Below are 21,513 nucleotides of genomic sequence, written 5' to 3'. Positions count from 1 at the left end.
AGATAACAAAACAGTTTAATAAAAGAGGGAAATAAAATAAAAGCGGTTCAATAAATAATATAATAATAAACAGTAATAATAGAAATACAGTAGGTAGAAATGTGTAAAATAAAAATAGTTCCTTCACAACAGGGAACTTGCAATGTTGCAGTAACAATAAGACATCAGAATTTGGTTTAATATGGGGACTCTGGGACCTTGGCGGAGCTATGCATTCTACTGAGCACCTTTCCAGCTGTTTTTTTCTTCCTTCATCCACTGCTTGGAAAAAACATCAGTAAATCACGAAATAAGGGAAATGCCTTTAAGATATTTTTATTCCACGTCAGTTGAGTCGAAACCTTGAGATTTTATCCGAGACCAAGAGATTTATTCTAAGCAGCTAAAGTCACCTGCTCTTCTAGCTGCTCCTGTTTAAACAACCACCACCAATGTGACTGGACCACTCACCAGCTTGGGACCGCAAGACCTTCAGCTGGGGCTCTTGCAGCTTCCCAAAAATAGTCCCACGTTAAACGCCCGAGGTCTGGCTGGCATCACAGTCACCTCAAGGAAACTACATCAAGTGAAAGGTTTATGACTTAACTGTCAGCGGTGGTTTCCACGTGACCAAAGACGATTTAAATTACTGTAGTCACCCCAGGATGAATAACAAAAATTAGGTTTTTCCCCCTTAAACTGCCATATTTGAAGAAAATTACATATCAGTGTGTTATTGTTAATATTGACTTTTTGAAAGTAGACCCCATTCTTATAGAAACAGAGGGAAATGGCTGTTAGTGCAGGAGTTATGTCATAAGTGGCTACAAGAAACGGTTTATTTTGCATCTGTATGGTGACATAAAAAGACATTTTCAGACGTGTAAATGCCCAAAAAACACCTCCTGTTTCTTTTTAGGTGATCCTTGAATTTGAATCCCCTTTATTGTAATTTTGTGCCGCTGCAGATGTCAATAGTAAAACTCCTCTGCATTTTTTTTCCTCCTCTAATTAAAAGAAACCACGCATGGTGATTATGTTTTCATGTTGGACTACAGAGGCACATTCGGTCCTCGCATGGGGAACACCACACAGCCGTGCTTGTTCCTGTAGTTATCCTTCCACTTCACTTTGCCCGTATGTTTATAGGGAAGTTTTTCAAATCTTCCACAACCATGTGACTCAGGGAAAGGGTGTGTTGTTTTTAAAAAGCTTGCCATCAACAGACTAAATATACCCTTTACTGGACCTGACCCCTCATTTGCCTTTGCTGTGGCCACTTTAGGTCGACATGCTAGCTCAGCAGGGGCCCTACAACCGGTAATTACATAGGAGAGTTCCCGTTTTACCTCCTCCGTACAGTGTCGCCTTCACACTAGCTCTTTTCCTCAATTTAGCTGGTTATTGATGGTTTACCTACATTTAATTCTGCTGCCTTCTTCTCAATATAACCAGAAAAACTGTAGTTTCTGTTTGCAGCCTGTAATGCATCAGAAATGTGCTCATTCAACCTTGAATGTAGATGTGAATTAATGTCATGAATCAAGTAGAATAAGACCTTAATCCTTGATCTGGCTTTTTAAAAGTTGAACTCTTCCTCCCATCTGTCATCCGGAGAGCCCACCGCGGATATCGAGATTATGGCTGCGTCATCTGTTGCAGTTTTTAGATGATTTTCTAGGTATGACCAGCAGTCAGCTGCGCGGTGGAGGTCATGCAACTGTTTCCCCGGGCCTCAGATGGCTATGACACGGTGGCTTTGCACTTCACAACTGAAGGCTTGTGTCTATCTCCAGTGAATTCCAGATGGTGCAGACCAGAATTGTGGATTTGGTGTGTGTTACTTTATCCAGACAACAAGAAAATCAAAGAAAGTAAAAGAGAAAAAAATTATTTTTCACATCAAAGTCAATTTACAAGATATTCTGTGGCTTCATGGGGAAAATAAATTGCCTCAAGTGATAGTGAGTGAGTGACTGAGTTTAGGCTGAAGAGTAAGGGCAGTTTAACACCTACCTTGTTTGGTCCAGACTTTTCCATTTAGTCCAAACCAAAAATAACAGGTGTGAAAGGTGCCTCAGACCAGAACCTGGACCAACATTTTGTCCAACCAAAAGATGTGGTGTTGGTCCAGACCAAACAAACCTTGGTTCAGATTGTTTGCAGTGTAAAAATATTTTGGACAAATTGTCCCACAGGCAATTTAGAATTAACTAATTAACCTAACCTGCATGTGTTTAAACTGTGGGGCGGAGCCGGAGAACCCACAGAAAAGAGACTGTAGCTTTAATCATCAGATCAGATAGAAGTGCAGTAGTCAGCTGGAGTTGTACTGCCAGTAGCTGAGTCAATACTGAGAGAATATAAAGCCTTGGCTGCCTATACTCCAAATGTCAAAAACAGTTCATCAGCGTGTGGCGAAACACAACCCAGATCTGGGATGCAGCTGGTAGTATTTTGAGATGGGCTCCAGGTCCCTCTCTAGTCTCATAAGAGGGATTTGATGCCCACAGTTGGCATTACCGTGTACACATGTGAGCGGGCAAGAGTCTCAGCCCACATCTATAGCCAAACTCTATTAAAATGTAAAATGACATTGGAGCAGACATCTGTCCCCATCAGTGTGGTCTCTGTATGGTCTCTTTAGTTTCAAGCGAACACTCTCTCGCAAGCTCACTTTCTCCAACAGGCCTGGCTCCGACTAACTCGTAATACCCTTTGGAGATTATGAGAGCAACGACTTCAAGTAGTCAAGAACACTTAAGCACTCCTTTTTTTCCATATAAACCAAACATATGAATATTTTCATTGTGTAGCCTATCCAGACAAACACCATAGTCTAATGTCCAATTTCTACACATGTAAATATAGATTATATTTCAATATGTTGTTTGAGATCCTGGTTTGTTTGCTCAATCAGACAAGAGGGAAAGTAGCAACTGAAATGTTTTGGTTGATTAAACATATATATTTTTATGTCAAATTTATTACCACATAACTCTAAGAAAACCAGTACATAGTGACATTTAAGAGGCGAGAATCATATGGGGACATGGGGTCAAAGTGTCCCATGAGTGGGATGGTGCAAACTCCTGTCGCAGCAAAAATTAATTTCATTTTTTACTCTGGTTTCCCATGTCATCATCATCATCCAGCCCCCCGATTAAATTATGACGGGACTATAAGGGAAGCGTCAGTAAAGCAGGCTGATTATTATAAGCTGCTGGTGCTGCTGCATAATCACTCTTCCCACAGCTGGGTGGGTACCGTACAGATGGTCCTAATGATAAAGCATCAGCAGCCATACAACAGCCAGAAATGGTGACTTGACAACAGCAGAAGTTGGTTTCCCTCAGAAGTAACAACTTGGAGCAGACTTTAAGTGCAGCACAGTATTGAAATAAAATACTGAACTGCCAAAAGACAGATTCTTTCCACAAAATAAACTAATCACATTTCCCATTGCACAGTTTGTTTGTGCGTGGTCAGGCCCATTGGTATTGTAGCAACAGACGGAGACGGAGAAAAATCTCCCTCTTGGCGTCCTGCGGCAAAAGGAAGAAGAGCATCGCTTGGCATTGATGCCGATGATGAGTGAGTACATGGAAAAGAGAGCCAGCGAGGCCAGAGAAGTGTGGGGTTGGGGACGTTAGCAGGCAGTTAGTGTCCAAGTCCCTCACATCACCCTGCACCACACTCTGTATCCTCACAGTGCTCTGTGCTCGCAGGATGTGGAGCTTCTTGTCTGAATGCTCTAAACTGGAAATGATGCAACAAGTTGTGAAGCTGGTCCTACGTGACAAGTTGTCCTAAGATATTATTTTGGAATGAGACTCTGAATTGTCTAAATTATGATTTCTGTAGGGTTGTCTACAGAAAACCTCAGCAAAATGTCTGGACTTCAGTGCATGCAGCTTTATCAGTCCACTAAATATGCTTATGTTTTTGTCATCACGATCCACTAAAACATACAACACAAACTCCCTGGTGGAGATATACCCTGTGCTCACTGCTTATTCAGGGATCAATTATGATCAGTTCCATCAAAATGAAATGGTTGGAACTCTGCTAATGATTTGTTTGTCTTCCACAAAGACCTTAAATAACTTCCCAGATAAAGTTGATTGATTTTTCTCTCTTTCACGTGTTCAAACTTCTTGTGCACAGATAGGCTGAGTTCCAGTTTCCCCTCCCCTCTGTCTGGCCCTGTCCTCAGTGGGCAGCCTGCCAGCATCTCTGCCCAGTTAGCAGTGCAGTGCTGGGAACCCCAAGGCCCCAAGCAGGTGTCAACCTCCCTGACTAGCCAAAGGAGCTGAGAGGGGAACACAAAGGGCTCAAAGAGTCCTGCCAGCATGGTTACCGTCTTAAATATCCCCAGCCCAGTGTGGCTACTGCTCTAAATCTCTCAGTAGCATAGGGTAGATGCCAGTTTTCTCTTTCTGCTACTGTAACGCTGACTCTGGAAGGGGTTTGAAGCTTTTTTCCAAAGCCCTAAATGGGGAACAGAGTGGTGAGATTGACAGAGGGCATCGGGAGTGCACAGACGGAGGGCAGAAGTCTCTTTCGAAGCTTTTATTTATGCAGCGTGCCACCAGAGGGTTTTTTTTCAAAGGACACAAACAGAGAAATGTAGTCCTTCTGGGGTTTTTGTCATGGTTTAACTTTTGTTATCTCATCCATTCATGCTACGCCTGCGTAACGCCCGTCCTTTCTCTCTGCTTCTCTTAAACAATCACAGCTAATGCCACCGTCATTAGACACTTCACGGATCATCTTTACGGGATGCGTCCACATCCCGAGCTCATGGGCCTGTGTGATCTTTGAAAACACCGGCTCGGCTCAGCGCTTTCCTCCCGGCTAAGCTGTCCTGGCATTTAGATTGGCAAGAGCGTAAAAGAACTGGATAAGAGGGAGACGTGATGTTGTTCTCTCTCTGTCCCCTCTTTCTCTCTCTGTTCATTGTTGAGTACTCTGCGGCGATGATGTGGATGTGATGGGGGAGGAGTGGAGTGGAGGCTACCCTCATCTTCAGTAAACAATAGGTCCTTGTGTATTTGACCCCCTCTATAGCCGAGCAGAGTCCATGACTAAGACTGAAGCTGGGATGGAATTCCATCTTTGCCTGATTCAGTTGGAGAAAACCTTTGCCAAAAAAATCTAAAACCCTAGTATTAGGAGGGTTAAAGTTCTGTAGCTATTTGTTTTAATTTACAAACAGATCAATAATCAATTCTCTTTCTGCCCCGTTTTCTCTAACCAATGTCACCCTAGATAATGATCTATGGCCCTTGGCTGGGTAACTGATTACTAACCTATATTTGAGTGGAATTAGCCACAATGGTGCTACTAGGTCATTAATTCGTGGTTGACAATGATTTATCTGTTTTTTATGATTGTATCGTTTGCTCTGTTGTTACTGGTTAAAAAAATCTAAACAGAGCACAAACGACCCAGAAAAGGAGTTTGAGAATTTAACCTTTTGGTTGTAAGATCTTGGAGGTTTTTATTTGCTCCACCAAGAAGGTTGTGATTTTGTGTCTGTCCATTTGTTTGTCTGAATTATGCAAAAGCTTCTAAGCAGATTTACACAAAACTTAGTGGAAGGATGGGACAAGAGGGACATTGGCGCAGATGGAGGAATATTTTTTTACCGCTTTCTTTAGCATTGCAACCTAGAAGGTGTTAGAGCCATTTTTATGTTTATTGCAAATCATAATTTCATAAACTTGATTGCTGTTGTAAATTCGCCTAACTGGTGATTTGAAGGAAGTTATTCTGGTTTGATTATTTGATCTATTATCTATTGGCATTAATCAGATGATGATGAGCTGCGATGGAGCAATCATGTAGGAAACGTGTTGCAGATCGGCACAGTCTTTGACCGCACATCACACTTTGTTGTTTTATTTTGTTTGAATTTTACATTTTTTAAGGCAACAGAATCAGTGTCAAGAAGCAGAGCCTCGTTAATGCGGCGCAGTTTGAAAGAAAATAACAGAACGGGCCAGGACAGGGTTTTGTTTTCACAATATCACAGATATTCCAGAATATAATGTATGAAACTTGAAGATTTTATATTTAGAGGACTGTGTGTAATGTAGTGCAGCTTGAGCTCCGATAACCTCTTACCCCCATCCCGGCCCACCCATTTTGCGGAGGTGTGCTGCTGCGGGTACTTTAGTTCCTCCTGGAAACCAGAATAACCTGTTTAGTGACAGATCATTTTACTCTTGGGAAAAGTGAAGTGAGTCCACTGAGCGTTTAGACCTACCTTCCTTCTGCTTGTTTCTTTTTCATGCCTAATCATTATAAAGACCAAATTCATTGATGTTAAACACAAGTAAAGACAGGTGACAAGGCTTTCTCTCATTAGAAGAGGAGAAAGGAAGAACACGAGCCTGACGATTGAATAATGTGAGTTAACCACTTTGAGTTAAAACCACATCAATGTTAATGATATTTGCACAGCGCTCCGTCCGTGTCCGAGCGAATTTAGCCGACAGTCATGAAAATTGACCTCAAGGTTATTGTGCATGTGGCCTTCGCTTCAGTAAATTTACCAAACATGGCATGTATTACAAGCAGGATTGAGAACAGATTTAGAGATTTATTTTAATATTTTACTTTAAGCTTTAAATCTCGTGCTTTACCCCCAGCTTTTCTGTTGACCCAGAACTGTAGACTTTAAACACGGTGTGTTCAACTATTAAGATACTATCTATTTCAAATAAAAAACTAGTCTTTCTAAAATGACTGAGAGCATCCAAATGTCATTAGTGATAACGACCAAAACCTCCTTAACTGAGACATCAGAAAATCAACAAGTGTCCTAAAAAACAAACAGAGCTTGGTTTTATTTTCTGCTTTATAACATGTCATGATTGTTTGAGGCTATTTATTATATCACTTCCGCAGTAAATGGGTGCATATAAAGTCATTTACAGATATGAGCTGTGAAATATGAGGAAAAAGGAGTTCTGGTGTTATCCTTTCACATATGAAGAACAAGATTGTTGGTGTTCACAACAGGAAAATGTAGGGAAAAGTGAGTTTCACTTTAATGTCTAGAGAAAAGAAAAACGATCAGCTTTAAAACATGACATGTAAAGGTGTAATTGAATTTGACATTATTTGCGTCCTGGGGTGGGTCTGGATAAGTTAACACCCACAAATGGCACAGGGCAGCCTAATGGATTCCTTATCATCCACATCCTGCAGCAAACGCAGGAGGAACGATGACCTGTTAAAAGGCTGAAAGATCACGATGCTCCACAAATTGGCAAATGGAAAACAACACTTGCACCTGATAAGAGCTGATACTGTAGCTACCAGGAATGCTGTCGCCGTCATCCTCATCATTGTTACTGTATGAGGCGAGGCCAACGTATACACCGATTACTGTGTCTAAACAATGCTGCCGTGCAGAGTAACAAGTAAAAAGGGGATTTTCTTAAGCCCGAGGTGTTAGGTCGGTGCATAACTGCTAACAGATATTAAACACAGTTATGTCAGAGAGTGACACCAGCTGCACGTGGGTCTCTGCAAACTAGAGATGGGTCATGTAAGTTCAGGATGTCGTCATGTGCTGCATCCCTCGCTCTTCCGGCCGCCTCCTCTGGCTCCTGGAGTATCCGGACGCAACCGATTAAGAGGCGACTATCGTAAATGGCTTTGTTGTCTCTCTACACTGGTGAGAGCTTACGTCCTGTTTTCTGGTGTATCAGATTAAATAATGGCTGATTTATGAACATGATGGAGAAAAAACGCCACCTGTTTGATTACAGCTGACTATTGTCTTCACTGTTCCCCTAAAAACGACACAAAGAACTGAATTTAATACAAATTTGAATCAAAAATCCCATGATATACACGCACATGTTTTTTAGACATTTGTGCAATGTAGCACAACTAATTTAAATGTATAGGGCTGCAACAAAGTGTTTTGTCATGAGCAATCAACTTGCAGGTTACTTTGTTGAGTAACTGATTAAAGATTCAGTTTATACATTATCTATATCTAAATTGTCATACATACATTTTCATGTAAGAAAAACAATCTCTAAATATTTGAGGTAAGAATCAGTCAATTTTGGCCTGAAATATTACTGAAGCCATGAATTGATGAATCGACTATGCAGCTCGAATGTCATAAATGTGAAAACGTGGCATATGTTTCTGATATTTTAAGAGAAGTGATTTTTTTTTGCTGTCTCACTCCAAAAGATCATCTCTCATGCATGTGACTGACGTGCTCCACTGACCCTCTGAGCGTCACAAAAGAGGATGAATCAGTTCTGCCAGTTCTCAGTATGAGGGAAGTGGATTTGATGCCTGTCCCCTTTTTTTAGTGTCTGTGCTGCACGATAAGGCTGTGAGGAACTCGCTTATTTCTTCATCCTCGTAAAATGCTTTTTCCAGTGCATCAGGTGTGTTGCTTTACTTTTGTCCATCCATGTGTGTGTCTTTGCAGAGGAAACTTCACCGTTCCGAAGTTATCAGAGTCTAATATGGGTTTTGGCGTGCTAGGAGTGTTTCTGGGTCTGCTCCTGGAGGTCTCCACCCACGGACCCCACGCTGTGCCTAGAACGTCCTGGAGACACCAAGGTGAGGCGTACTGTACAGAACATTGTCTAAATGAAGTATGTTGATGAGATGAAGCAGCAATTTGAGGGACAAATACATTGTTAATCATTTTGATTACTAAAATTGATGATAAAAATACCACAACATTTTCCATGATGTGAAAATGTAACAAAAAAAGACATTTAAAGACTTTTGTTGACTTTTTGTCTTCTTCTACATGATTTATAAATGAGTTAATCGATCAAATACTTCTAAACCATTTCTGGTAAATGTTACTCAGAAGCTCAGATGCTGATTTAAATTGAAACTTTAAGTTTCAGTACAGTTTTTGAACTATATCTTTTAACTTGCTTGGTTACATCAGTTTACTTTTCTATTGATCTCCTCTGACTCAGACTCTCCTCCATTTCACCTCAGGCTCTTCAGTTGTTGAGCTTTAACCGTCAGACGGACGTTGTGTTTGCTTACCGCTGTTCACATAAATAGCTGCAGTAACTCAGTCGCTGTGTTAGACCCAGCGCAGCTCAACCTTTAACAAAGTGTCTCCAGTAGCTGCGGCACAGTCACTGTTGCAGTCAGTCAGTCACTGAGAGTATTTGCTTTCATCATTGTGGTGTTTATGTCCAGGCACCTGCAACCTGACCCACTTGCACCTGGCACAACCAAAAGCCGTGCAAACACAAACTCTCCCCTAGATTTGCCCTCCATCGCATCTGACAGCACAACGAGACATATGCTCGACAGAATCGTGTCTAGTACATACGTTCAGTTTCTGCAGCACTCAAAGCTGCATGTTTTGGTGGCCTTGTCCTCCATGTTACATCTAGAGCCTTGTGTTGACATTGTTAGAGTTCATCAGGGGTACGCCAGTAAATACTAAGTGCAACTTAACCCGGCTGCAACAGGAAACGACCTTGATGAGGACAGTGAAAGTGAAGCCAAACCTATAAAACTAGTCCTGCACCATAAAACAAACACAATGAGCTGAAAGACGTTAAAACAGGAGATTAGGGTTAATAATTATCTCTTGAGTTGTCACTACAGTAGACTTCTCTCACATTAATCAAGCTAGTTTAGCTGATTTTAATACAAAACCATGGATCATATCAGATATTTCTCGAATGTAAAATTAGCATTTATGGTCGTTGTGGTTGCTTAACTAACGTGATCTGATCCTGTTGAGCACAGATTTAGATCTGCTGGAGTTTTCTGAGTCCGGGATCTACAACTACTCTACGTTGCTGCTGAGCGAGAAAAAGGATGCGCTGTATGTCGGAGCCAGGGAGGCCATCTTCGAGCTCAGCAAGAAGAACGTGACAGTCAGGAACAACAAGGTATCAACGAGCAAATGAGATTTCTGACAAATGGAGATTTAAAGAAACATCCCCTGCATTTTCAAAACTCTTTTTAACCATTAAGGCTCAGTGGACCGTGGCAGAAAACCCCTTGTTGATGTGCACGCTTAAAGGAAAATCAAAAGAGGTTTGTTCATCTTGATTGTTTCAGAATAATTATCTCTGTGTTATCAGTGAATAACGAAACATGAGGGTAATTAAATGTATTTATGATTCTTGGTTTCCAGAGGGATTGTCTAAACTACATTCGGGTTCTCCAAGTGGTAGACGACGAGCGGTTGTACGTCTGTGGCACACACGCCTTTCAACCTCGGTGTGATTACTTGGTAGGTTTCTGCTCACTCCCTCCGTCTGCGTCCTTCACAAATAAATGTGTCCGAACTCGCCGATCAGTGCAGCAACCTGTTAACTTTTTAACTGACACTGAATCCCCTCCACTCTCAGAACCTCGCTGACTTCTCATTGGACGGTCGAGCTGAAGATGGCCGGGGACAATGCTCCTTTGACCCGTCGCAGAGCTTCACCACTGTCATGGTTGGTGAGTAGCAGAGTCCGGTTTTATCTCATTTCACTAAGAGCTCATTTGGTCATCCGCCCTGCAGTAAAAAGCATAATAATCTTCAATAATCTCTTTTTCTCTCTGGGTTGGGGAAAGCATGATGGATTCACTGGACAACAAATTTCTCTTTTTCATTTTCTGCTTCTCTATCAGACGGAGAGCTGTACTCTGGCACGGCTTTTAACTTCTTAGGCAGCGAACCGATTATTTCCAGATACTCTCCATACCAGTCCCTGCTCCGGACGGAGTACTCCACGTCGTGGCTCAATGGTGAGTTGGAACAGAACGTGACAAGTGAACATCTTGAATTCATTTTAGGAGTGTTTGGTTTGGAGGAGATGATTTTCCAAAGCGTCAAAGATTTGGTTTCGGATAAAGATGTAGCGCCAGTCCTATGTGGAGGCATTTTAATGGATCTGTATCGGCGAACACAAAGCCTCCAACTCCTCTCCTGTCCTTTGAAAGACTAAATATATAAAATATAAAAATTATTTTGTTTCTATGTGCAAGTGGAAATGCAAAAAGCTTGGCCAGCTGTTGCTCAGGGAGTATAACGGGTTGACCACTAACCCGAAGGTCGGTGGTTTGATCTACGGCTGCTCTAGTCCACATGCCAAAGTGTCCTTGGGCAAGATAACCCCAAATTGCTGCTGTTGAGAGAGAGTGGTAGAAAAATAATGCTGTGGGAATGTGTGAATGTGACTGTAAAGCACTTTGAGTGGTTGATCCGACTGGAAAAGCACGATATAAACAGGCATTTTATTTTTTGGCGAGTGTTCTGACACTGAGATTTGCAAAATGCTCAGATAATCAGATACAGTGTACAAAATATCCATTGACTGTTGGCATGGCATTGATAGTGTTCACTCTCTGTGTAACATTTCATTTTGGCAACAGGCTAATTTAATTCAGTTGTCATTCATATCATATCAGTATTTTAAGTGTTAAATAAATAAACATTCATTACAAATTCATGTTATAGTATTATAATTGTCGATCTGTGCTGGGATCTCTCAGGACGGACGTTAATACCAGGTCTGAACAGGGCCTAAGTCTTGGATTGGATTTGGTATCAGCAGAGACCGACGATTATAGGACTTGGATCGGGTTTCATGGTCAAAGAAAACTTGAGTGGGACATCCCTAGTGTCTAGTTGTTAGGGTTGAAAAGAGGTTTCTGCTAAATTATGTGTAATAGCACCCTTAGGAACAGGAACACAATGAGGCTTTCATGATAACAGATCAATTATCCTGGTCTTCCTCCATTTTCACCATCTACTTTCTCTTTCTTTCTCTCCGCTCTCCTCGCAGAGCCCAGTTTTGTTTACGCAGACGTGATCAGAGAAGGGAGGAACCAAGCATATGGCGAGGACGACAAAATCTACTACTTTTTCACCGAGGTGTCGGTGGAGTACGAATTCTTTGGCAAGCTGCTCATCCCCAGGGTGGCCCGCGTCTGTAAGGTCAGTGCACGTCATGTACCATCTGTACATACCAGCAGCACCTGCCTCTATAGCCCTGACCTTTCTGCTGACTGTGAGCGCATGTCATATTCTGTGTAGAGTCATCCTCTTCTTCTTTTGTCTTGTATCTCTTACCGGAGCTCATATCATAGCATACATTTTGTTTTTTAGTGTGTCATGTAAATTCAGGAGCAGAGTCCAGATCAGGCCGGGAAAAAAAAGCTTTCTACGAATCCCTTTCTAAAATATAGCATGTACGTGAATGTAATAGCACTCACTCTCTGAGTTTCAGGAAATTTCAGGAGGCAATATGACCACATTTCCTCATACATTAAAATCAGCTTGTGTTTAGCGTCATAGTTACGACCCTCCGTATAATTTCAGGAGAATATCTGGAGTTCATTGTTTTTCTGAAAGCAGATTATGACTGATTTTGAATCCAACAGCTGTGATAAACTGTGATCCTATGTGTACACTTCCCAAAAAGCTCCTCTGTTTTCCTCATCCTCTTCCTCTCCCCACATTTCTTAATGTCTTCATAATCTCACCACAGGGTGACCTCGGGGGGCAGCGCACTCTGCAGAAGAAGTGGACGTCCTTTCTCAAGGCTAAGCTGGTGTGCTCCATGCCCGAGCTCAACTTCGTCTTCAACGTAGTGCACGACGTCTTCATCCTGAAGGAGTCCGACTGGAGGGACACGGTCATCTACGGTGTCTTCACCTCCCAGTGGTGAGTGATTTGGAGATCTTGAGCGGGGGATGAGGAAAAGGAAAACAAAATGGGGTATTGCAATATAGTGCAGGTTTTTAAATTCACTTCTCCCTCATTTCTCTCGACACCATCATCCTCGTGCCTCAGGGGTAACGTGGGCCTGTCAGCTGTGTGCGCTTATAACATGACGGCTGTGGAGGACGTCTTCTCCAAGGGCAAGTACATGCAGAAGGCCACAGTGGAGCAGAGTCACACCAAGTGGGTGCGCTACAATGGCATCACTCCTTCTCCACGTCCTGGAGCAGTAAGTCCTTTGAACGCAACTTTGAACTATGAAGACTGAGCTCAGACTGAGCTGCTTAACTAAGTTACTAAAAAGGGCCCAGAAACAACCATGGATGTGAGTTACCATATAATCTTTATTTTGTCCACCAGTGCATCAACAACTTAATGCGACAGCAGAACATCAGCAGCTCCCTCCACCTCCCAGACAAGACCCTTCAGTTTGTTAAGGACCACCCCCTGCTGGAGGACCCTGTCCTGCCCATCGGCAACGGTCCTCGCCTCATCACCAAAGACGTCAACTACACCCAGATCGTCGTGGAGAGGGTCCGGGCGCTCGACGGGAACATTTACGACGTCATCTTTACTGCAACAGGTCACAAGAGTTTATCAGTTTACACTCATTTAAATTTCAAAATTTTGATAGATTAGGATCTACTTATAACAGCCATTCAGTGTGCATGTGCTGGCACAGAGTCTCATACCAAATATTTATTTTGTTTTATTGCATTCACTGAAGTGTATTAAACTAAAGTCAGTTTACACAAGGGAATATGCTTGTCATTAAATAGCTCAGCAGCAAGTAAGCAAGAAAGTGATATCCTGTATCACAACTTTCCTTCATTGGTATTTTTTTAACCAAACAACAAAGTGGACACATTTTTATAAGTAGAACACTGAGCTTATTACAGTATAGGTTGTTGAGTTGAGTTTGTCATATTGTCTGCTGATGTAGTTCTTTTTATACTTTCAAGTAATTGCAGACATTTCAACTATTGTACATTTTTTAAAGCCATTTCAATGTTAAAACAATAGATAAAAGATGGAGATTAATATGCTAAAGTCAGTCTTGCCAGTCTTAAATCTTTTCATTAAATATGCTCATCTCTTTGAATCAAAATATGTTTTTCTCTTGTCTCTCTCTGTCTTTCCGGTCTTTAGTTTGTTTGACTTTATTACATCCTCCATTTGATTATGGGGAAGGAACACGCACACATACACATTTCTACACAACAAAGGCCCTCTCTCACACACGAATCTCATACAGTTGATTTCCTTCTATCTTTTTTGTTTTACCTATTGCTGCTGCGCTGTACACTAATCCAATGTTTGCCCCTTTATGTTAATTTTGCCTGGTTACCCATTGTGGTCAGGTCTGTCTCTTCATGGTTCACCCGTTATGTCGCATTTCACAACATATGTGTAATTTCTGGCTTCTGCCTCGGCCGGCTGACTTAGATTTGACCTTGTTCTTCTTTAGATAAGGGCGTCTTGCATAAGTCGGTGGTGTACGAAGGAGACGTTCACATGGTGGAGGAGATCCAGCTTCTAAAGAACCCAGAGCCCATCAAGAACTTACTGCTGTCATCTGAGGTCAGTGACTTTCACACAAAGACACAACTGCATTTGAGATGAGCGTGTGTGCGTGTGTGCGTGTGTGCGTGCGTGCGTGTGTGTGTGTGAGATGTGTGAGATGTGTGAGATGTGTGTGTGTGAGATGTGTGAGATGTGTGTGTGTGAGATGTGTGTGTGTGAGATGTGTGAGATGTGTGAGATGTGTGTGGTTATTCTGTTTTGAGGAAAGGAAGTTACGAAGAAGATGAGTGCAGTTCCTCTAAATGGAAGCTGCCTGCACGTTATTATTCTGATAGCGTGTGTTTGTGGTTGTCTCGCATTTAGGTTTCAACTTTTGCAGAAAATTGTGATGATTTCCCTTTTCAAAGTATATGCGGAATTGTCTTCTGTGTCTTTAAGTGTTCATCCTTTTGAGGCCTTTCCAGACTTCTTTGTTAATTGTATTTTTACCAATTTGTGTTCTTCAGTATGTTATAGTGAACGATCTTCTGTGTCCACAGACACGATCCCTGTACGCGGGTTCGGACTCTGGCGTGGTCCAGTCCCCCACAGCGTTCTGTGGCAGGTATCCGTCCTGTGATGTCTGTATCCTGGCACGAGACCCATACTGCGCCTGGGACCGTCACACCGCCGCCTGTGTCAACATCTTAGATGCTCCTAGCCTACAGCAAGGGTAACTCACCATTAAGCTTCAAGATTTGTTCTCCACTCATGCATTGTTACATTGGTTAACTGAAGCAAAACCAGTATCGAGTGCCAACTTTGCTTATGCTCCATCCAGTCTGAGCTGCGTTACAGCCTCACATGAGATATTTATTCGTTTCAGGTTGGGTGCATAGTTTAAAGCTCATGAAAATAATAACGTTTATTGTTCTTTCAGGAAGCTGATCCAGAGCCTGAATGGTGACGCAGACAAGTGTCCTTCAGGTAGGCTGCAACATGCTCATATACTACACAATAAAAAAGTTTTATTACATGGGATGACATCCAATCAAGAACCCACCATGTAAATCATTCATCAGTCTGATGCACTAAATGTTTTAAAGTTAAGAATGTTTTTATTCCTAAAGCTGCATTAGTGGAGTTTAGTGACAACAATGAATTTCTCCGCAGGTCACTTTTACAGTTTCAGAAAGAACTGCAACCAGCATAATCACAGGCTGATCAAACAGCCCATTCCAAATAGGCAGGTTAAGAACAGGCAGAAATCAATCAATGTAAAAGCATGTTGTCTGATTGTTTTCTCATCATCATCGTCTGTTTTTAACAGAAGACAAAACCTCATACTTCATTAGACTTTATGCAAAACTCATTATTCTCTCTCTTGTTTTGTTTTGTAGTGTCAGGTCTGTCTCTGAAGGACTACCAGCAAGTGAAGGTCAAACCGGGGAGCTCAGTCGAGCTGCCCTGCCTGGTACAATCCAACCTGGCCCATGTGATGTGGAAATCCAACAGCTCAGTTCTCACCGAAGCCTCTCGCTTTCACCTCATAGGTGAAAATGGTCTCCTCATTTACAGCGTGGCACCAGAGGATCAAGGTCATTATGAGTGTTGGTCCGTGGAATGGGCCGCCGCTGCTGGGAAGAACTTCAGCCGCCTCGTGGCTGGATACATCCTTACTCTGGATCTCCCGACAAGAGCCCCACACCAGGCGGGCCACCGCACCACCACCCTTGCCAGCAAGGAGACACCTAGCACGCACGCCGCTGAAGGTAATGATGAGACAGACAGAGCCCCACTAACTTCAGCCCTTGCCCCCCCAACCTTCCCAGCTTCGGCCCTCTTCACATCCCCGCCCCAAACTGACTCATCACTAACCCCGCCGCCTAGCAGCACAATCAAACTCCAGCCGAAGCTGGAAGCTCTTCCCTCAAGCTCCAACGGCCCCCGCCCGGACAACCGGGACCCGGCGGCCGAGTATCTCCAGCACAACAACAGCATCGCCCTCCTCTTCCTCTTCCTCCTGTTTTTCCTCCTCTTCCTGGCTGCGCTGGCCTACAACTGCTACATGCAGTACCTTCCTGCTCCCTGCCTGCGTATGCGAGCTGCTCTGCTGGGCAGCAAAAAGAGCGCCAGTCAGCCCGAGTACCGGGCCTGTGAAGCAGGTCTGATGGAAGCATCCGCGACGGACAAAATTAACATGACGGAGCAGCCGACGCAGAACGGCAGCCAAACCACACATCTGCGGGCACTCCGCGACACAGGGTATGAGACCGAGCCAGAGTGCGGCAACGGTCGGATCCCCTCCCACAGCTACGGAGGCGACAGCCCGTCGCAGGAGAAACCCTTTGATGTGGACTGTGAATCTCAGCCCATCCAGTTTGCAGACGCAGATGAACCTTACTGCTAACCAGACGCCTGCTTTAGTTTCTCTTGGCATCAAGATGATTAACAGGGTGTTACGTTCTTGCTTCATCTTCCCACTCCCCACAAGTCTTAAGTGTTGTCCTCTGTGTGGAAGTATGTTCAGTCAGTGTACGGCATTAGATGACGTTTATCATTACGAGGCTTAAGGCGGGCGCCCCACTTGTGCAGATTTACCTCCTGCTGTCTGACTTAGAGCTTTTTCTGATAAAGTACAACCGTGCGCATGGAAGCTGCACCCTCTCAGCTTAGTCCAGCAAGTGAAGCTATTTCTTAAATTCCAAACTGGAAACATTCTTTACCAAATTGGTAAGTTACTGTGATGTTTTCCAAATTGGAATAGTGTTTTATTTTGTACAGCCTGGGTGAGAAAAAAACTCATAAAGCTTTTGCATCTTTTTTTTTCTTCAAAGCAAAGCGTTCAACTTAGGTAAATGCATCACCAACAGGGAAGATTTTCTCGGTTCTTCGCAGCCCCGCTTTGTCGTACAGTCTCGCCGTCTGCAGCAAGCCTTAGTCTCACCAGTCAAGGCGGCGAAGTCGGGTTCGAAACATCAGAAAAAGAGAAAAACATGGATTAAATCAAACCACTGTCTTGTTTGGACTCATCCTGCGTAACAATCCCAAGTCTCTGTATTTAAATTCTTTGCCCTCCCTGTAAAAAGTAGACATTCCTACGTGGATACAACTCCTGACAGTCCTGTGTATTAACCTCTACTAGTCATCTGCCCTTATGTGGTCTGTCAATAACGTAAATATGATTTATGATGATATCAACCGTCAGTTGTTTTTTCCTCCTAAAAAAAAAAAAAAAAGCCCTGGAAATGATCTGAAGTAATTTTTTTATTCTTATTTTTAATTAAAACCTTTACTTAAGTTTTAGAACATTTTCAGAGAATTATTATTTAAGACGTCAAATCTGTGGTACTGTCATTTTGTCCCTTTGTGCAAGATTTTCTCCTTTTTTGTTTTATTTTATTTATTGCAGCAGATTTTTAAAATCCTATTCCTCATTCTTTAGTCGCTCCCCTCTGCCTGTTTTGCATGTCCTCCCTTCTTTAGATTTCCTGTTTTCCTCAACACTCTTCTCTCCATCACTCCCTCCCTCACAGCCTCCTCTCCTGTCGACACTTCATTCTCCCTGTCTGGAAGTAGCACTCCCTCTGTCCTCCCTTCTTCCTCCTCTTCCTCCTCTTCCAAGCCCCACAGTGTGGAGGCTCGGGAGGCAGAGGTGAGACTCTTGCCTCCCCTGCTGAAGGACCAGGCCTGGGGGGTTCATGCCCACGAGGCCTTCCTGCTCTTCTGCCTCGCCCTGGGTGAGTGGTGCCTCTGACAGCGACTTGGCTCACACCCCTAAAAAAAACTCCTGTTTGAAAATCCTCCTGTTTTTAACCCTCCCTCTCCTCTACGCCATTTTTCCCCCTACTCATAATTTCGCATGCCACCGTTTCCCAACAAATAAACTAACTGGGAGTGTGTGTGTGTATGTTTCTGGTTTCTGCCTAAAACATGCCTGCCCTTTTTTTTTTATTTTTTAAGATTTTTAGAAGTCACAGACGAAACCTGCATCATGAGTGAATGTGTAAAAAAGAAATCTGGGTTTCAAAATCAAACTGTCCTCTGTGATCTGGTTTTGTCACAGTTCTCGATTGTATGTCAATGAAAGGTTAGATTTTATGTACATTATTGTGTAACAGTGGTCGGACGTGAAACATGTTTTACAGAGGAGCAAATCTTTCTCATCCAGGATGTTGAGAATCTCTCCTTGGAGCAAATAAATTTAGGATTAGTTCATCTCAAACGTTAAATTTTTGTGCCTGTAAACAAGTGTAAATACAGTATATTTGTATATATGGAGAAACACTTTGAAGCTGTACATAAATCTAGGGGACATTTTTTGGGGCTGTGGCTCTTGGTAGGTTAAATAAATCTTGTCAAAATGTTTTCAACTCTGGCTTGTTCTTCACTTCAGTTGTTTTTTTTCTCTTGTGTGGATAAGTGCAACAGAACACTGCATGTGGCTGAGAGGCTGTGATCCTTGTGCATGTCCTGTAAATTAAATGAGAACGTTTTGGGAAATAAGTGGATTAACCTTAAAATGAATTGACGTCAGTATAAAGTTCAGAATGTGCAGCTCATGTCCAAACACTTGACTATCTTATAATGTGAAAGAAAGCAAAAGAAAATTTGTGTCGAGATCCGTGCCAAATGTAACCAGGTTTTTTTTTTTGGCCCATGTCAAGTTTCATGTAAATCTGTTGGGTAGTCTTGTGTAACCCTGCTGACAAACTAACATATAAACCATCAGACTGGTGTAAACATTACTTCTTTAGCAGAGGTCAAAAATATGGTGCTGAATTTACTCAACACCACAAAAGGGCCCGTCAAAGACAAGCGTTCCCATTTCCTGTACGTTGCGTCTACGTGGACTATCCGTGTCTCCACCGTCAAGGGTCAACATCAAGTCCGATTCTGTCCTCCAGGTCCCAGTGATGTCCACATTCACTGGCTAATAAACGGACACAGTCTGGACACCCCTATAATGGAGTACCGCCAGCCGCTGGGTCAGAGAGAGGTGCTCGTGAGCAGCTGGCTCAGAGAGGGGCCGCTGATCAAGGACGCCCGTTACCAATGTGTCGCTGAGGCCCACACAGGGAATGACATGTCTGAGGTGGACGTCCGCCTCACTATTGGAGGTATCTGGTGTTAAGTGGTTGTCATGATGTCCGGTGTGCAGAGTTTTATGGTTTTTTGAGTATTAGAACCAGGTCATTGAATAAAATGTAATCACTTAAGGCATGAAGAGTGATAATGGAACAATGTGCCAAGACTAGGCCCTTGGAGTGGTTGTATAGCTGTCCTCAGATGGACTTGTTTAATGGTTTACATCAATAAAAGATGTCGTTGTTCGACAGATGAGGAGAGCATTCCATCCAGGGATTTGAACCAGTGGAGAGGAGCACTCACAGAGCATGAGCAGCTGCTAAAAAGATGGGAAAAGGCCTGGGTACGTCTTTGTTCTCGCATGTTGAGTGAGTGCGTTTTCTCCCAGTCGCAGAAACAGTATTTTGCAGTTGGCCAGGTCGACTTGCATCACACCCGCCGGTTTTAACCCGCTTTGCATGTTTGGCTCCAGCTAAGTGGTTTGAACTCTTGTCTTTGAACTCTCACTCTAGAGAAGTGCAAAGTCCAGATTTACTGGGCCAGTGGAGAATAACTCGGAGCACAAAGCTACAGGCAGCCAGTGCATTCATTTCCACAATATGAGGAGTTTTACTGTTAAGTGATTTTTATCCTGTACAGTGTTTTCCACTGTGTGAATAAAGGGGTTTGAACTCACTCAGCTAATTCAATTACCAGCTGTTTTTGCAGCTTTTTTTAACCATTTAACCTAAATGCATTGAACTGACAACATCTCTGTCCCACATGACCTATTAATCACATTCAGCTCATCATATTGTATACACATTATCTTATTTTATCATATTTCATATCGGTAGCAGACTGTTCCTCCTATTAATATAAAGATAATTTTTAATTTCTAGATCATATTTCTCTCTTTGGGTTCAGAGTGTTTACTTTGAATACATTTGTACCACTTGCATGTTTTAAGTTAGTTCAACCAGTAAAAAAAATGAAATTCCCTCATTGCTTAACATTTTGGTTTGGTGAATTAGTTTAGCTTTAGTCTGATAACGAGGCTGCATCAGTCTGTATTCCTTTAATATTTACCTCCTGATCTCCTTGTACAGTACAGCTCTGCTCCTCCCTCCACAGGAAAGCTGTGACGGCCACTGAGCTCTGTGAAGACGCAGTGAGCTTCACTCCTGTTGGCTGAATCTAGGTGTGAACATGGTCCTCAGCCCAGGTGGAGCATGCTTCTGACACTGACACCATCATAAACAGCTACAATACACAAAGATTGTCCCAGTGTCACTTCTTGTATAGGAGTTTGATGGACCATGAAGCAAAGAATTTACACCTGCCTCCTGCAGGGGCTCACCTGCTCGTGATGCTGGACGGCTGCTGGGACTCCTACCCAAACCTGGTGAGGAGATGGAGCTCATTGGTGGACTTGATCTGAGGACGTGTGGGCTGCCTTCCTACCAAAGATGCATCTATTTTTATTTTTATTAATGAAATGAACGTCCTGAAAGAAGCACTTGTATAGAACAGTAAAACAGATGGTATATAAGGGACGCTAATAAATAAATGTACATGATGTAGCACCTGTGGCAGATCAGGCCTGTTCATAGTGTGTTATTTATGATGTTTGTACCTTCCAACGCCTGTTTGATCCTTCACAGCTACAGTCTGAATCTGTCCCTTGAGATGATAGTGTCTTTAACCTTTATTGGACATATTGGATAGTCAAAGCCCTGGCTTATTCAAAGTATTAAATCCCAGGAATGGAGCAGGTTACTGTGAAAGGCACATTATAGCTCTTGTGTTTGAGGATATCACCCGATGTGGAATTCAGATAAAACCACAGCATCCAAAAGGAATTAAATCCAACGCTTTCTGTCTGTAGTCAGTGTTTCTTCAATTAAAACTGTGAGTTTTTGAAACAGAATTAAATGGGGAGAGTCTTATTGATGCTTACATTGATTTGAACGCCATTATGGCTCATTTTTGTCAGAACATGTTTCATTTTTGAATTCTGTTGGTTCAACAATTTAAATTTAAGACTTTTAAATACCATTATAAGACCAAGAGGAAGAAAGACCTACATCAAGTGCGTCAGATATGAAGTCCCAGAATTACTCACACCTCCCCAGAGTGGAAGATAAGGAGAAGTAGCCTGGCAGAGAATAACACTTGAAACACATGCATGCCGGTAAAACATTTCTCTTGCAAAAACA

General features: G+C 42.6%; 1 protein-coding gene across 10 annotated transcripts in view; it reads left to right on the top strand.

Moving 5' to 3' along the window:
* The window catches only part of sema4d (sema domain, immunoglobulin domain (Ig), transmembrane domain (TM) and short cytoplasmic domain, (semaphorin) 4D), a 40,100-nt gene extending 18,871 nt beyond the window's left edge, over nucleotides 1-21,229 (top strand). For 4 of the 10 annotated variants that reach the window (XM_069513613.1, XM_069513615.1, XM_069513614.1 and 1 more), the window contains 14 exons: nucleotides 8,450-8,583; nucleotides 9,751-9,896; nucleotides 9,982-10,044; nucleotides 10,145-10,243; nucleotides 10,362-10,455; nucleotides 10,630-10,746; nucleotides 11,787-11,938; nucleotides 12,492-12,667; nucleotides 12,797-12,953; nucleotides 13,085-13,307; nucleotides 14,193-14,305; nucleotides 14,788-14,960; nucleotides 15,168-15,214; nucleotides 15,628-17,522. In XM_069513613.1, the coding sequence (XP_069369714.1) occupies nucleotides 8,450-8,583; nucleotides 9,751-9,896; nucleotides 9,982-10,044; nucleotides 10,145-10,243; nucleotides 10,362-10,455; nucleotides 10,630-10,746; nucleotides 11,787-11,938; nucleotides 12,492-12,667; nucleotides 12,797-12,953; nucleotides 13,085-13,307; nucleotides 14,193-14,305; nucleotides 14,788-14,960; nucleotides 15,168-15,214; nucleotides 15,628-16,637 (2,704 nt within the window). In that variant the 3' untranslated portion in view covers nucleotides 16,638-17,522. Of the gene's footprint in view, nucleotides 1-8,202; nucleotides 8,351-8,449; nucleotides 8,584-9,750; nucleotides 9,897-9,981; nucleotides 10,045-10,144; nucleotides 10,244-10,361; nucleotides 10,456-10,629; nucleotides 10,747-11,786; nucleotides 11,939-12,491; nucleotides 12,668-12,796; nucleotides 12,954-13,084; nucleotides 13,308-14,192; nucleotides 14,306-14,787; nucleotides 14,961-15,167; nucleotides 15,215-15,627; nucleotides 17,523-17,763; nucleotides 17,968-19,134; nucleotides 19,348-19,566; nucleotides 19,659-20,428 lie in introns of those variants that run through there. The other 6 variants (XM_069513618.1, XM_069513619.1, XR_011239121.1 and 3 more) reach the window with 5 other exon arrangements.
* The last annotated feature ends 284 nt before the right edge of the window (nucleotides 21,230-21,513 follow it).

This window comes from Paralichthys olivaceus, chromosome 18, assembly GCF_024713975.1.
Source record: "Paralichthys olivaceus isolate ysfri-2021 chromosome 18, ASM2471397v2, whole genome shotgun sequence".
Lineage (NCBI taxonomy): Eukaryota > Metazoa > Chordata > Actinopteri > Pleuronectiformes > Paralichthyidae > Paralichthys > Paralichthys olivaceus.
The sequence above is the reverse complement of the archived record's forward strand: the minus strand, read 5'-3'. Positions and strand labels throughout refer to the sequence as shown.